Source organism: Gobio gobio (assembly GCF_949357685.1).
Source record: "Gobio gobio genome assembly, chromosome: 4".
NCBI lineage: Eukaryota > Metazoa > Chordata > Actinopteri > Cypriniformes > Gobionidae > Gobio > Gobio gobio.
Genome location: NC_137100.1, coordinates 25,672,331 through 25,687,921, shown reverse-complemented (window position 1 = coordinate 25,687,921; position 15,591 = coordinate 25,672,331). Strand labels below are relative to the sequence as shown.

The 15,591-nt window shown below is 39.0% G+C and overlaps 1 protein-coding gene across 4 annotated transcripts in view; it reads right to left on the bottom strand.

The window, feature by feature from the left end:
- Window positions 1-13,772, bottom strand: part of mctp1a (multiple C2 domains, transmembrane 1a) — a 254,225-nt gene extending 240,453 nt beyond the window's left edge. For 3 of the 4 annotated variants that reach the window (XM_079814162.1, XM_079814159.1, XM_079814164.1), the window contains exon 1: window positions 12,840-13,738. In XM_079814162.1, coding sequence (XP_079670288.1) covers window positions 12,840-13,490 — 651 coding nt within the window. In that variant the 5' untranslated portion in view covers window positions 13,491-13,738. Of the gene's footprint in view, window positions 1-12,839 lie in introns of all 4 variants that reach the window. The other variant, XM_079814163.1, reaches the window with a different exon arrangement.
- Window positions 13,773-15,591: the final 1,819 nt, after the last annotated feature.

Below are 15,591 nucleotides of genomic sequence, written 5' to 3'. Positions count from 1 at the left end.
ATGGAAGGCTTGTTCGCAGCTGTGCTGTGCAGAGACCGATTGGCGTTTGATAACGAGTCCAGCGAGAGCATACGACTCCTTATGCTTTTGATTCACTCATGCGTTTTTTTATCATACGTGGATCGGTGTGCGCAGCGCCGATGCATCTCGAACAAGCCTGGGGTGTTTGTGTTTCCCGCTGCCCAGGGTTGCCAGGTTTTCACAACAAAACCTGCCCAATTACTACTCAAAACAAGCCCAATCGCGTTTCAGGGGGGCTTCCCCGGTAAAAATCAATTGGGGGTAGAATATGTGTTTTTTTGGCATGGTTGCCTACTAAAATTCGCATTCCCTAAATATTACTAAATATTACATAATTGGGGTCGCTTCAAGCCGCGGTCATGAAAAAAAGCCTGCGGCATAACCGCAGACTTGGCAACACTGCCGCTGCCTCGCTAGCGTTGCTGAGAAAGATGAGACGTATACAGTGACGTAAGACCTGGCTCTGTTGAAGCTCTCAGCCCGTGGAAAAGCAAACGGTTCTTAGAAGGTTCCTCAGTCGAACCAACTATGAACTGGGACTAGCTCTGGCTCTGGACTAGCTCTAGCACTGCCTTGGTGGAAAAGGGGTATTTGAGGACACGCATCAGGAACGAGCGCAATTGACAATGGAAGATGAGGAGACTTCTGCTACTTCCCAATTCACCTACTTATTCTACGACCTAAAAGTATGTACACTTTTTGTGAAGAAAAAGTATATACTTTTGAGTGTGTAGCAGAAGAGTATGCAAGCTTTGGGACATACTACTTCGTCATCTTTAACAGACTCTGTTGCTTAGTTACGTGCATAAACTGCCCTGTCAATCACCTTCAGAGTTAAAATCCTCCACATTCAATTTAATTTCCTACCGTATCGGAGAGAAATGTAGTAGCACGTTGATCTGCCAGTCATGGGTCTTTCATGCAGAGACTCTCCTCATGTGTATGTAGTTTAAATATAATGATGCATTTAAAAGTTAATGGCCAAACGTATCATTACAAAAGTTCACAATGCTGTTGCAGGTGAAATATAATGTGGATAAGATTAAATAAATATATTTTCGTTAGGTTAAATACTGATAATTGATCACTCAAGCCCCTTAATCTAAACCTCTCTACTTAACCGTCGGACTCGCACATTCGTCATGTTTGCAGTTTTTTTTAACACTTTTTATCCGTGTTTGTAGTTCTAATCGAATCCTCGTCCAACTCGCAATGGGTTGTGGGCAATATCGGCCGTTAGAGTGTGTGCGTCGATCCGCACTTCGAATTCTGACCGGGAAAAGTAGACCATCCGGGAATCTTTGGAATACTCTTTTCAACATACTACGATTTGGGACATACTAATTCTATTTTCGAATACTATTTAGGATGGATAGTTTGTGAATTGGGACGCAGCATTACACACTGTCGGTCGATGAGTTGATTTATCCGCGTTTTAACGTTCTTCCGCTAATAGAGATTTTTAAAGGGGTGGTAAACCACGATTTCACTATTCTAACTTTAGCTAACGTGTAATGTTGCTGCTTGAGCATAAACAACATCTGCAAAGTTACAACGTTCAAAGTTTAAAGCAAAGGGAGATATTTGCTTTTAAAGAAATCAGTTTCTAAGAACTACAGCAAACGGCCAGTAGGCGACTACAGACATTCCTCCAGGGTTGGTGACATCAACAGGCTCAATATTTACATAAACCCCTCCTCCGAGAATATTAAATAAGGGGGGGTGAGGCCATTTTGTATCGCGGCGCTGTTGTGGTATAGTAGGCTGGAGTGTTGTTGCCGCGATGCTGAGGAAACGCTGTTATTTTCATCCGGATTGCAGGTCTGGGGTACTTGCTCTGTTCAGCCTTCCTTGGGACGGGGGTGCGTTGCAGAGCGTTTAACACACAGCATGTTATATGCACGTGTGTTTGAGTCAGCGGGGAATCAGGCGCGCGCAGGGCTCTCTGCAGCACATCTAACAGAGGAAAACATCTGTAAGAGTCGGTTTTGGTGCTAAGACAAAAGCTGAGCTACACACCTCAGTAATTGAACAATAAAAGTCACTAATCTTGAGGAAAAGATCTCACAGAAACTGTGACAACACCCTGACAAACATTCCTCCCCCCTCCCCATTTTGCCCTCTCCTTGTCCTGGTTTCAAGTCACCAAATGCAGATATATCAGTGATGATGTTATTTGTAAATTTATTGTTTTATCCTTTTCATGTTTGATGTCTTTTTAAAGGTCTCAGTGCGAATGGTAAAATGGTCTCAGTTTCACTGCAGTCACTGGTAGTATTAGAAAGATTGGAAAACTAATGAGAATTCAGTTCTCCTTTGAGTAGTCTCTTCAAAGATATCTGATCCACTCCCCCAAAACCAGGTGGGGGTGATGCAAATATTTACAAACCTTTTGTTCTAGTTGGAGTATTTAAGGCTGGATGTTCTAACTCTCTGGGGGAATATTCTGCAATCAGACCCCCCGTGCAAACTGCATGTAGATGTGCCAGACATGATGACTCTTTTAAATTATTTTCATATTGCTTTGCAATTGTGTTTTATGTTTTTACGCTGATCAGTTGTGTACCATGGATTCTTGTTTACGATATTTACTTTTCCTGTCTGGCCAAAATAAATGTTAACCTTGATTTCTCTTGTATGGTTCCGAAATCGTTATTCTAGTATGGATCGATGTAGAGTCCTTTATTACCGCAAAATCTAGGGTTATGATAGATCACACCGATGACGCCACGACTGAAGCATGGAGCGCAGCGTGCGCGATATTCCGATTTCTGACTATCGCTGGGTTAGCAAGTTGTAGTCCGTAGATATTACTAAAATTACACTTTTTGTTGAGTGAGCATGTGCAACCACTTAAAGGTAAAATATTCACCCTACATCCTCTGACTAATCACAGAAGTAACCGTTTTGTGCCCGTGAGCGCGCGATATCCGGACGCGTCATGTCTCTAAGCGATTTAGGGTCTCTCGATGAACGAATATAAAAACTAGGAAGATATAAAGAAAATCAACGATCTAAATTAAATCGCAACTAATCATAAAATCAGCTGATAAACCCTAAATGTAGCACACTTTATGGAGTCACTTAGAATTGGAGTCAGATAAAATTATTAATGGAGTCAGATTTAAAATGAGATATCAATAAATTAAAAGAACTTCACCGAAAGGCTGAAAAGGATTACACGCAGAATTCCTTTTGACCACGTCATTAGTTTTCGGTTTTTGGGCTAATGGATGGAGTTTTACAGTTGGTGACCTCGACGTGATCTCCCGGTGGCGGCGAGTGTCTTTTCAGCTAAATATTGGGATGCCACAAGCGAGAGGTTTGATCTTCTTCTCTTTCTTCAGCTGTTATGGTAAGTCCATTCTTATTTGCCTTTTATAAATGTTGGGAGTGTATAGTACTGAATACTGTATAAATCTGATGGGGCGTGAAAAGAAGACAACCATATTGCTTATCAGGGACATGAAAGCAACAGCGTAGAGTAGAAATGATATCCCTTGCTTTAAAATTCTCCTTGTTTGCACACGCAGCAAGAGAGGAAATTTTATTTCTGTACTCAAGAGAGCTCTGTAAATTAAAACCTTGAATTCTGAGGAAAATGTCCAGTTACATTTGTTAATTTGCTTTGCTGCCAACAACGCGACAAAGAAAAAGAACAAATGGTCACGTTAACTTGTGAATGAAATCTTGTGAGTCGATGAGCTAAAATAACATTGAAACGATCTCACTGGAATCCTTTGTGTGTAAAATGTGAAGGTGGACAAAACTGGTTCAGGTCTGATGTCACAATTATAAATGTCTTATAAAATATAGCGTTTTACTATGGTCTTACTTCAGACTTTGCAATCACAGCACTTTTGTGTGTTTATTAATGTCACAGAAGAGACTGAGAAAATTAACAGACCAAAGATAATCTTTGGCTTTCTCCATCAGACCTGTGTTTGTCAAACCTTCCTTTTCATATGCAAATAGATTCTCCAAAGAATGCAATTGATAGCTTCTCAGCCTAAAACAAGAAAATTGTGCCCAATTCTATATTGTGTAGTCACAAAAATCTTTGAATTGAGCAATAATTTGATCTGTGCTCTCAGTGTTTGCAGTTTGTTGAGCGTTCACAGCAACTAAGTTTATAACTGGCTTCCAGTTTGGTCTTATTGCTGTGCACCCAATGATCAGGCCAGCACAGCAGCAGCTGCAGGTCAATCTAAAGATCAGTGAGATGATAACAGATTATTCTGGACAAATGACTCAGCAGAGATCCTCTTGAGACCAGCAAATAAAATGATTATTTAATTCATACTATTTTAATATAATATGATTTATATTATGATTATAATGTAAATTATATTATAAATGCCAGAAATGGTTTTAATCTCAGGATAAATTCAGCATTATTTAGAAGAGGAAAGAAGGTTGGGAAAGTATGAGAAGGATTAGAATGTAGAAAGATGGGATGTGCAAGTAGGGAGGCAAGAGCATTATTAGTGTTGAAATGATGGGAAGGAGAATATAAATGGTTAAGGAAAGAATTGTGAAGGAAGAAACTGAAGAGGGAAAAAACCTAAAGAGAAAGAACTTCTGTACCTTCTATTTGTGCAATAATTTAAATGAGAAAAATTACAATGCCCAGTTAAATGAGTAACCTGATTGTTGTAACTTGAATAGGTTGAATTCAGGCAAGGCCTAATAATTTACATTTCATTGATCTGCAACCCAATGAGAAAGGGGAGGTACAAGTTTTCCATTGCAAAGAAACTCGCAAGTGTTAGCGAATTCCTCTCTGGGTGCGTCAGATTACAGGGGACCTGATTGGGGAAGTCATTTTACTGGGAATGTGATGAAAGTTGTGTGTTATGTTAACTAAAGGCATTCACTCTACAGGGGACACACAGAGATCCAAAGGGTCAAGAGTTCAAATGACACCATAAACACCTGGTGACCTGATGCTCTAAACAACAGATCTGACTTGTATAAACAGCATCATTTAAAGAGATTGCCCCAGGGGACCTGGGTGTGATAAAATCACAATGCAGCAGATTGTGTAAACACAACTGCAACAGCAACTTAAGGTGCAACTGGTCTGACTGCATTTACACATAGTCAGATCTGACCATTATAAATCAGTTTATCTAACCTTTTCTTCACAGAAACATGATCATGATTATGATACATGTATTTGTAAACTACAACAAATTTTCTCATAATGGCATAAAACCGTAACAGGTTAAAGCCATCTACAACAATCTATCTGGCTAAGACCAGTAAAGAAAAAATAAGATAGCCTCATCTATCTTAATTAAATTTGTGTAAAGGTTCAAGATAAACTGTATTTCGCTCTGTGCTTGTTTTCCTTTCAGGTGAATGGCTGCCACCCTTCAGATCCAGATTCCACTGGGTCTGAAGTCAGGACACACACACACAACTTAACATCTAGGAGATGGGAGGGAAGAGACTTCATGAAGCCATTCACACCTCACAGCACACATAGTTAAATGGCTTCCCAGTATAAAAACTGGAATAAAATTATACAACACAGATTATGGTAGGATAGACACCACCCATCTCCTATACACATCCATACACAACACACATCCTTAATTCTATCACCGCACAACACATTTTTCCTGGCATAGATCATGGGACTATCCAGGCCAAAATCATACACATAATGCAAATTTATCATACACTATTAATCTTCATACATACAGGACAAAATGAATTATTTTTCATAATTCCCTTTTTATTTGGTTTGAACAATTTTATTTTCATAATGACCTTTTATTTGGTTTGAATAATTTTACGGCTTACAGCCATGTCAACTTCCTGTATGTAAACACTGCAAGATGCATAAAACATGTGCATGGCTTTGTCACACATTAATTAATGGACAATTAATTGATCAGTAAACTGATGGACAAAATGTTTAATATGTCCAGTCCTTAGCATTGTTGAAAACTGGAAGGGCCCCTGGTTTACAACATATGACTAATGACAATAAAATATATCTAAAGACTTAGATCTGGGATGCAGGCATTTCCATAAATTAAGTAAACAATTCTCAGTCAGACCTGCATCATTGAGTGTGACTCCGCCTGTACATCAAATGCGCAGAAGATGAGTGCCAAAGTTTAACTAAAGATTTTAAATCTCTTTTTCTGTAAATCTCATTCTCTAAGTAATTTGATTGAAACATAAGAATTCAATAATGATTTGCATTCAAAACAACTGATACAAACAATTTTATAATGGCAATTATTCAATTGTGTATTTCCATGTTTAATTATGTGATATATTTTAATTATGCATACTGCTGGTAAACCTACTGTTCTATTGATGGTTTTGATACCCTTCCTTCAATTCATCCAGACCATGTATAAATTCCACTTCAATATCACTAATGGTATTGAAGAATCTGGCGGGCAAATGAGACTTGCTCACTAAATATATGACACTGAGAAATGAGACCGTTTTTACCACTCGCACTTCTGACAGGAGTTTATCATGTGTTGTTATTTTGATGTTCTTGTGATTATCCAACAACTCTCTTTTTCCATCTCACAATAACCACAAAGTCATCAGTGTTCAATTATTGCATGGTTATTCAGAATTTGTTCAGGTGTCTCGCACACAATGGAGCATCATCAGTGAAATGATTCCTTCACCCATGGAGATCTGACCTGCCCGGCATACCAAACCTTCTGCTTGAAGGTGACCGAGGATTTCTCTAAGGGTCAGCTATTGATAAGAATCCTGGGGAGGACACAGATGTTTCATCAAAGTGTAAAGACACTTTCCACTGACACTTTCTGCTCATGCTTACTAACGCAACTGACTTGGGACAACAAGTCATTCTACAGACTGAAAACCCTCACAATCATCGGCAGGTGGAAACAAACCTGACCAACGGGATAACAGATACCCTGCCTAAGTGCTTCAGCATCCAATCAGCACAGTACACCTACACCTAAAGGGACTGTGCCACTGAGGTGTATTTCTGCAGTGTTTTCATCTTCATGTTCAGCCTGTCTTAATGTTGTTATTTAGGTGACTGCTTGACTCCGGCACTCATTGATTTGTGCTGTTAACTCCAGGATCAGCACCATGAAAACTTCGGAAATTACATCCAAAATATGGAAACAAGGAATGTCCAAGTATGTCCCCTTGGGAACTAATCTAAATTTGTCCCAATTGGCCAGGGGCCGTCTGTAAGAGTCGGTTTTGGTGCTAAGACAAAAGCTGAGCTACACACCTCAGTAATTGAACAATAAAAGTCACTAATCTTGAGGAAAAGATCTCACAGAAACTGTGACAACACCCTGACAAACATTCCTCCCCCCTCCCCATTTTGCCCTCTCCTTGTCCTGGTTTCAAGTCACCAAATCAGATCAGTTGTGTACCATGGATTCTTGTTTACGATATTTACTTTTCCTGTCTGGCCAAAATAAATGTTAACCTTGATTTCTCTTGTATGGTTCCGAAATCGTTATTCTAGTATGGATCGATGTAGAGTCCTTTATTACCGCAAAATCTAGGGTTATGATAGATCACACCGATGACGCCACGACTGAAGCATGGAGCGCAGCGTGCGCGATATTCCGATTTCTGACTATCGCTGGGTTAGCAAGTTGTAGTCCGTAGATATTACTAAAATTACACTTTTTGTTGAGTGAGCATGTGCAACCACTTAAAGGTAAAATATTCACCCTACATCCTCTGACTAATCACAGAAGTAACCGTTTTGTGCCCGTGAGCGCGCGATATCCGGACGCGTCATGTCTCTAAGCGATTTAGGGTCTCTCGATGAACGAATATAAAAACTAGGAAGATATAAAGAAAATCAACGATCTAAATTAAATCGCAACTAATCATAAAATCAGCTGATAAACCCTAAATGTAGCACACTTTATGGAGTCACTTAGAATTGGAGTCAGATAAAATTATTAATGGAGTCAGATTTAAAATGAGATATCAATAAATTAAAAGAACTTCACCGAAAGGCTGAAAAGGATTACACGCAGAATTCCTTTTGACCACGTCATTAGTTTTCGGTTTTTGGGCTAATGGATGGAGTTTTACACATCCACCGTCTTCGCGATTTCAATGCCAGATTTGCACAACGTCAGCTGCGTGAAAAAAACACTGCCGGTGCGTGGATGCACGACGCGCGCGCTGCACATTTCACGGAGGACAACACAAACTTCCACAAACTTCGCGAGTTCAATACAGGATATGCACAACGGCTTGTCCTGAAAGCTGGATTTACAAACAGAAGCTGTTCACGGGCCACAACCTGTAAGTCTGATTTATTTTTCATCGATGTGTTTTCCTGTAATAGGTTGTAGCAAGGAAGTAAACAGATGACAACGCTGTTCTGCAAACCAGTCTGTTAAATGCTCATTCATACTTAACGTTATCCGACGAACACCTAACGTTACAAACACTAACGTTAAAATCTCAACAGCGAACCTGACATTAGTGTAAATGATTCTTTGATTAGAGCTTTTATGTATTGTTTATCTACAGGCATGCTAAACATGGTTCTGTGTGTGATTTGGCTAACTTACTAGTTAAAGCCAGTGCTTAGTGTTTGTTTTGGGTTAGTTCTTGCGACAGATATTTGGCTATAATCGTTCTAAAAATACAAAAGTTAAAGTGCCATTCAGTAGCGATCACTATAGATCCGCAGTCTTTACTCTTGAGGACTGAACAGGTTCTGCTCGATCATCTTCACTCAAATGTTCTGGGTCTGATTCGGGCTCAGATTGGTATGGTTTTATTGACGCCGTTGTTTCTAACACTGACCAAAGCACAGCCTCCGGTAAGGGGCGTGACGTTTCCGACATACGTGCACTAGGCGTTTAGCGAATCACAACACACTGGGCCAGCTAACCAATCTGAGCCCATCGCGTATTTTTGAGGGACTGGCTTCATACAACCCGGAAAGCATCAGACCGTTTTACAAGGAGGGACAGAGCAGTGTAGAATAAAGGTCAAATATATGAAAAATAAGGCCATTTTTTTTTAAACGAAGCATGAACACATGTTACAGTGCACCCCACAAACACAGTCAAGCCTTCAAAAGAATGTGTTTTACCACCCCTTTAAATGTTTGCAGAGGTTTTTTAGGTCGGGTAGAATCGGCAATCTCTGACCCAGTTTGTTTGGTGGCTTCCATGGCAGCAATACTCTGTGGTTTCCAACAACTGGCAACCTGGCGTGTCAAAATACTTTTGGATTAATTGGTTTTCACACAAAAACACACATTTCAAAGTAAAATAACCTGATGTGTGTAAAAGTCACATGATAATTTTGAATTCACAGTTCCCCTGTGAAATTGCATACTATGACCTCCCAGAAACACCTCATACGTGGCCACTCCCAAGTATAAGGGGCTTTCCTTGCCATTAATGCTTGGATAACACGCCTACGTCTCTTTCAATTAAAAATAATGGCTAGTGCGGTGACTGCAATATACGTATACCTACCAACATCCGTCACCATGATTTTTGTGAGAGGAAAAAATTACATTTTAGTCACATAACATCATCGCTGTCATTTCCCAATAGTTTTTTTATTTCAAAAGTTTTGCGCAAATTTGAAATGAAATGGCTTTAATTGTAATGTAAACGTCCCATTTAGCCTAGATGAAGTCAAAGGACATGCAAAATTATTTAATTTCATTATTGTGTTTTTATATAAGTATTACAGGGACAGCCTTGATAATTAAAGACTATGCAGGCCTTATACTGCTAAAACAAGTCAGCATATTAGCAAAATGTAGTATTGTCTGAGAGCCAGAAAGTACATTTACTGCCAGAAGCTTCTTCCACACGCAGCTGGTGACAGAAACCTCCATGGTGAGGTAATAAAAGGTGACGACACGGCACAGGAGCAGTAATGGTTGTACACACTCTTCATGACCTTATACGTAATCTGTTCTGCTCTAAACAGAAATCACGTAGATCTAAATGCTGCGATCGCTCTAATTTATGGAAATTTTGCCTGTATCTGTTACATTTTCAAACAGAACAACACAGAGGAAAAGGACCTCAGTATAGCAGTAAGGTATTATATAATTGCTATGGAGGGAAAGATATGGTAAAGAGTTTAATTATATCTAAATGGGTCACTGATTCTGTCTTTGCCTTCTCTGCATAGTACAATGTCACTGAACTTCTCAAACCCACATCCTGTATAGTATTTCATACATAAAATTTGATCTTTCTATAAATATCAGAGTCTTCATAAAAATAAAAATAAACCTATTGCATAATTGCAAACAGCCTAAGTTAGAAATATCATTCTAGCTTTGTAACCAGGGGTGTGACTAGAGCCCCAGGGAAATACTACTAAAAAATCCTTGTCTGGCGATGGAGATTACATCGACTGACCTGAAAATACTTTTCCTTGATAATACTTCAGCAATCATGTTGTATTTTTGTCATCAGTTGTTTAGAACCAGAACTAGCAATGAAAGATTCACAAATGAATCACTGTTTGATTCCATCTGTCAAACGGGATTGCGAACACAATCAGTTTGATTTATTCGAACAATTCACTCACGCACTGAATTAAAATAGAAAACAAAAAGAGCACTGGAATAGATGGATATACATACATATAGGCCTTACATTTAGGTTGTATACAGTCCATTGTAGGAAAATAGGAAACTTGTACATGTCTCCTTTTGTTTGCCAGGGATGACGCATTTTTATTTCATGCAGATTGTGAATCACTCTCTACTGCAGGAAAAGACCATTTATGTCCAAAAATACTTTATAGTATCAAAATACAGAGACACTTTTTTTATGGGGGCTTTGTGCCCGAGACCTGATTAAAAACCTAGAAACGTTCCTGTTTATAACTGAAAGATGTCTACAGTATAGCAATTGTACACACATATCTCCCTAAACTTGAAGAATGGGTCAGTCTGCAATGTTGTTGACCAATCTTGATCCAAATGGGTATCAATTATCTCAAGCATAAGTAACTGTTAATGTTAGTCTTTCTGCAGCATTACATCAGATAATCTAAAAAAAATCGAAGCTTCTAAATATTCAACTGTCTGTTCCTTTTCACCATGACCAATTGGAATTCATAAAATAATAAACTGATATAGCCTAAAAAATAGGATCTTATTTGCAACAAGGTCAATTTGAAAGTGAAAACAACAAATGGTACTGTTGATAAGGGAATTGCTCTGAAATGGAGTATTCCTTTCTCTTTCATTTTCATTGTCTAATAAAATAGATTAATTAAACTAAATTGCAATGCTTTGGGGAAATATGACACTTCCTGAATAAAATCTTAATGAAGTTCTGTTTATGCCATTGAGCTCATACTTCCTGTTTAAAATATTCAGTGTGTAACTATTGTTTCATCTTTGACCAGTACTCTCTCTCTCTCTCTAAAAAAAGCAAGGATTTACTCAAATCCTTAGTTTCAAATTCCTGTCGCTAGTTGCACCTGAGTTATCAGATAAGAAGTATTCAGAAGTTTGCTTTTTATTGCATGTAATATCTGGGAATATGTATCTAAAGTGTGATAACCACAAATGCTGCTACATGTTAACAACGTCACCAGGTAGGTCTATTAATACAATGAAAAACTTTCTTGTGGAAAAGATGTCGTTATAAATGCATTTTATGAAACTCATGGTTGCATTAATATGTTACACCAAGATAAATAATTGTAAAATGTAAAATAGGTAAAATGTTAACACTTTACAATAAGGTTGTATTAGTTAACATTAGTTAATGCATTAGTTAACATGAACTAACCATGAACAACACCTCTGTTCAGCATTAGTTAATCTTTGTTAATTAGTTCATGTTAACTAATGTAGTTAACTAATGTTAACTAATGAACCTTATTGTAAAGTGTTACCGGAAAAAATATTTCTGTAGAGCATGTATGACATACAGGGCCCCAACGTTAGGGCAACTTAAAGGGATAGTTCACCGAAAAAAAATTATAAAAGAAAGTAATTATAAAATAAATCCATACGGCTCCAGGAGGTTAATAAAGGCCTTCTGAAGTAAATTGATGGGTCTGTTTAAAAAAAATCCATATTTAAAACTTCATAAAGTAAAATATCTAGCTTCTGCCAGACCGCCTTCCGTATTCAACTTACGAAGAAGTTGCAACTTGTATTCATCTGAAAGAAGAAAGTCATATACACCTAGGATGGCTTGAGGATGAGTAAATCATGGGGTAATTTTCATTTTTGGATGAACTATCCCTTTAAGTCACACTTAAAAATGACATTGCATTAGAATTTTTTTTATTTTTTTAACTTATAGGCCTATTTATAGGAACAAATGGCAAAATCATGGAAATGTATTGTGGGAATCCTAACGTGATGAACTCCACTTGTGGTCACTCTGAAGATAGTTTTGAGTAAAACTCCAGGATTGTTTATTTGCAGATGCCATTGGTTTGTTATTTTATATAAAGCAGAGACACTGAAGTGTGGCTTAATTGTTCAAATAGCTACTATTTGGGGCCACTGAATGTGACGTAATGTGAAAGATGTAGATATTATGAATAAAGTTATTGCAAACCTCTTTACACAAGAAAGTACACAAGAGGGGAATCAGCAGCACCACACAATGGCAGGTCAGTCAACATGTGTAATTGCTGTCTGAATACCCCACATGGGAAAAGACCAGGCAATATTCAATCAGTTAAGGTCAGTTAAGGAGGAGATGTGTGATAAAAGTGGCAAAATAGGAAGAAATGTAGGCTGAAGATAAAACAATTTCTTAAGGTGCAAAAAAATTGCACTAACTATAGTATTTTAAAATCACACATACCAGGTCACTGGCGTTTTTAGCTAGCTCATCCTCGCTGGATGCTGCCGAATCCACCACCAGCTTCTCGAAGCACGTCGAGCCCAAGGACGAGCTCTTCTGCTGGGACATCGCCAGATGAGCCACCAGCAGCTTCGGGCTCCCGTGCGCCGATACGGAAATCTCCGGTTTACTGACTGATGCTCCATCAGCTACGGCCAGCGGTGAGATCCCGAGCCCTTTACCGGCGCTGGAGTCCGGCTGCTCGCACAGGGTACTGTCGCCTACGAAAGACGGTGGAGTTGAGGAGCACAGATTTGGCTGCGAGGACGAGAAGACCCGGTCCAGGATCTGTTTTTTCTTTCTTTTAAACATCCATAGCCCGCTTTCTTTTTTACTATCCCCGCTGCGTCGTTCGGACCCCAGTTTGGGGCTCAGAAACGGTTTGGTCTTGTCTTGGAAATTCCTCCATATCCTTCTCTGGTAGGACGCTGATTGCGGGTCTTTGGCGCTCTCATCCTCCTTGTGTTTCTCCTCCATAGTTCCCGTCCAGCAGCAGCAGCGGCGGCAGCAGGCTGTCAGCGCGCGGAGCGCCAGTGACACTGAAGTGCGCGGGCGAGCGCGCAGGAGCGCGTGCTCTTGATCGTAAATGACACTCGGGCACTTGCAACACATTCACTTTATCTGGTCATTATGCTACCAGTGACATTATTCACGGGGTCTTTTACAGCTCCTTAACCTTTAAGACTAAACTAAAACCGATTATTTTGTTTTCGTTTTGGGGGAAAAAGCCCAATAGTAGAAAACACAAGTTAAAATCTGAACAAGGGTTGCCACCAACAAGGGTTACCTATAAAATAAACGTGAGTGTGCATCTGATTCACTCTTTAATGACTTATTGATCTGACAGTCACCTGAGAAAAAGCTAGTACACACGAATACATAATTGTAGAATACAAAGATACGCCGCCTCCCTCTGGTGAATGTCCGTAATTGTAAGGATTTGGTCTATATTTTACTGCACATTATGTCATTATATTACATGATGTTAACAAGCCATTTGAGCTATTACATTGTGTTTGTTACTTTAAAACGTGCTGATAATAATACACACTCGCTTAAGAACAGAGTTAATCAGTTGACAGGTATTAACTGTGGCATTTTTACACTCTAAAAAATGCTGGGTTAAAAATAACCCAAGTTGGGTTGAAAATGGACTAACCCAGCAATTGGGTTGTTTTAACCCAGCATTTTTTAGAGTGTATATTCTTTTCCCATTAAAATTACAAAAGAAAAATTCAGTGTATACAGCCATGCTATTGATTTAAAAGTGAAGGCAAAGCCAAGACAATACCACCACCCACAATAAAACCCACTCATGTGTCCTTTTAAAGATCGTAGAATTTGAATATGAATATTTAGTTATATGAAGGTTGTAATAAATATGAACTGTGTGTGTGTGTGTGTGTGTGTGTGTGTGTGTGTGTGTGTGTGTGTGTGTGTGTGTGTGTGTGTGTGTGTGTGTGTGTGTGTGTGTGTGTGTGTGTGTGTGTGTGTGTGTGTGTGTGTGTGTGTGTGTGTGTGTGTGTGTGTGTGTGTGTGTGTGTGTGTGTGTGTGTGTGTGTGTGTGTGTGTGTGTGTGTGTGTGTGTGTGTGTGTGTGTGTGTGTGTGTGTGTGTGTGTGTGTGTGTGTGTGTGTGTGTGTGTGTGTGTGTGTGTGTGTGTGTGTGTGTGTGTGTGTGTGTGTGTGTGTGTGTGTGTGTGTGTGTGTGTGTGTGTGTGTGTGTGTGTTACACAGCTAGACACTATACATTAAGACATTACTTTACAAGTTCCCCTGAAGAGACCATCACCACAAGCTTTGAAGGGTACTAAGTACATTCACCATTCCATAATAGATGTGTTGCTTGCAAATCACAGAAGGGAAATCATTACTGGTACTCTGGTCAGAAAATCTCATGAGAATTAATGAGCAGTCTGAGATGTCTGGCCTATATCTCAATACTTAATTATGATTCTTGTCAAATCACAGCATGATAAACAGTTTTAAGCCCATCATCCTAACGCTGTTATCCTTCGCAGTATAATACCATTATATTTTGACAAGTGCTAAGTTAATAAAATATTATGTATTTGCAAATTGTCTGCATTATCTAGTTGTCAAGTACAAAATGATACACCCCTGTCAGAACATGCCATTTGGTAGCTAAGAGATCAAACTAAACAAACCGACAAACATACCGCAGACTACAAGGAAACAGTTCACAGGTAAGTAAAGATCTCAACTTTACTTTGCAATATATCATATTTTATATGTGTAGCCCACATACCCACATATATAGATACATACAGACATTTTAACAGCAATAAAGTATAACCTCTTTTTTTCTGTGGTCATTGTGGCTATGTTATGATGAATGCTTTTATTAAAACTGTAAGTGCTCAATCAAAGGGATTCTCCTCTGATGCTTTATTCGTGCAATTCATTGGGGTGAAACCGTACTCAGAGGCAGATAATCAATAGGTGATGTAGTTTGCTGGAGCCCTTGAGTTATGCTCACTATAATGCAATGTAAGAGAAAACCGTGAGGAGAACACCTCTAAGTTCATCTATTGCTTTAAAGGCATTTGATTCAGCTTCATTTTGACAATATGGCTCTGTACTGTAGTTTCTTTTACAAAGTAAAGCATTCTCAGATTCTATTTACTAATTATCTATGACGGACTGGCCGTCTGTACAGGATGTCCCTCGCCTGTTGACGCTGCGATAAGCAGC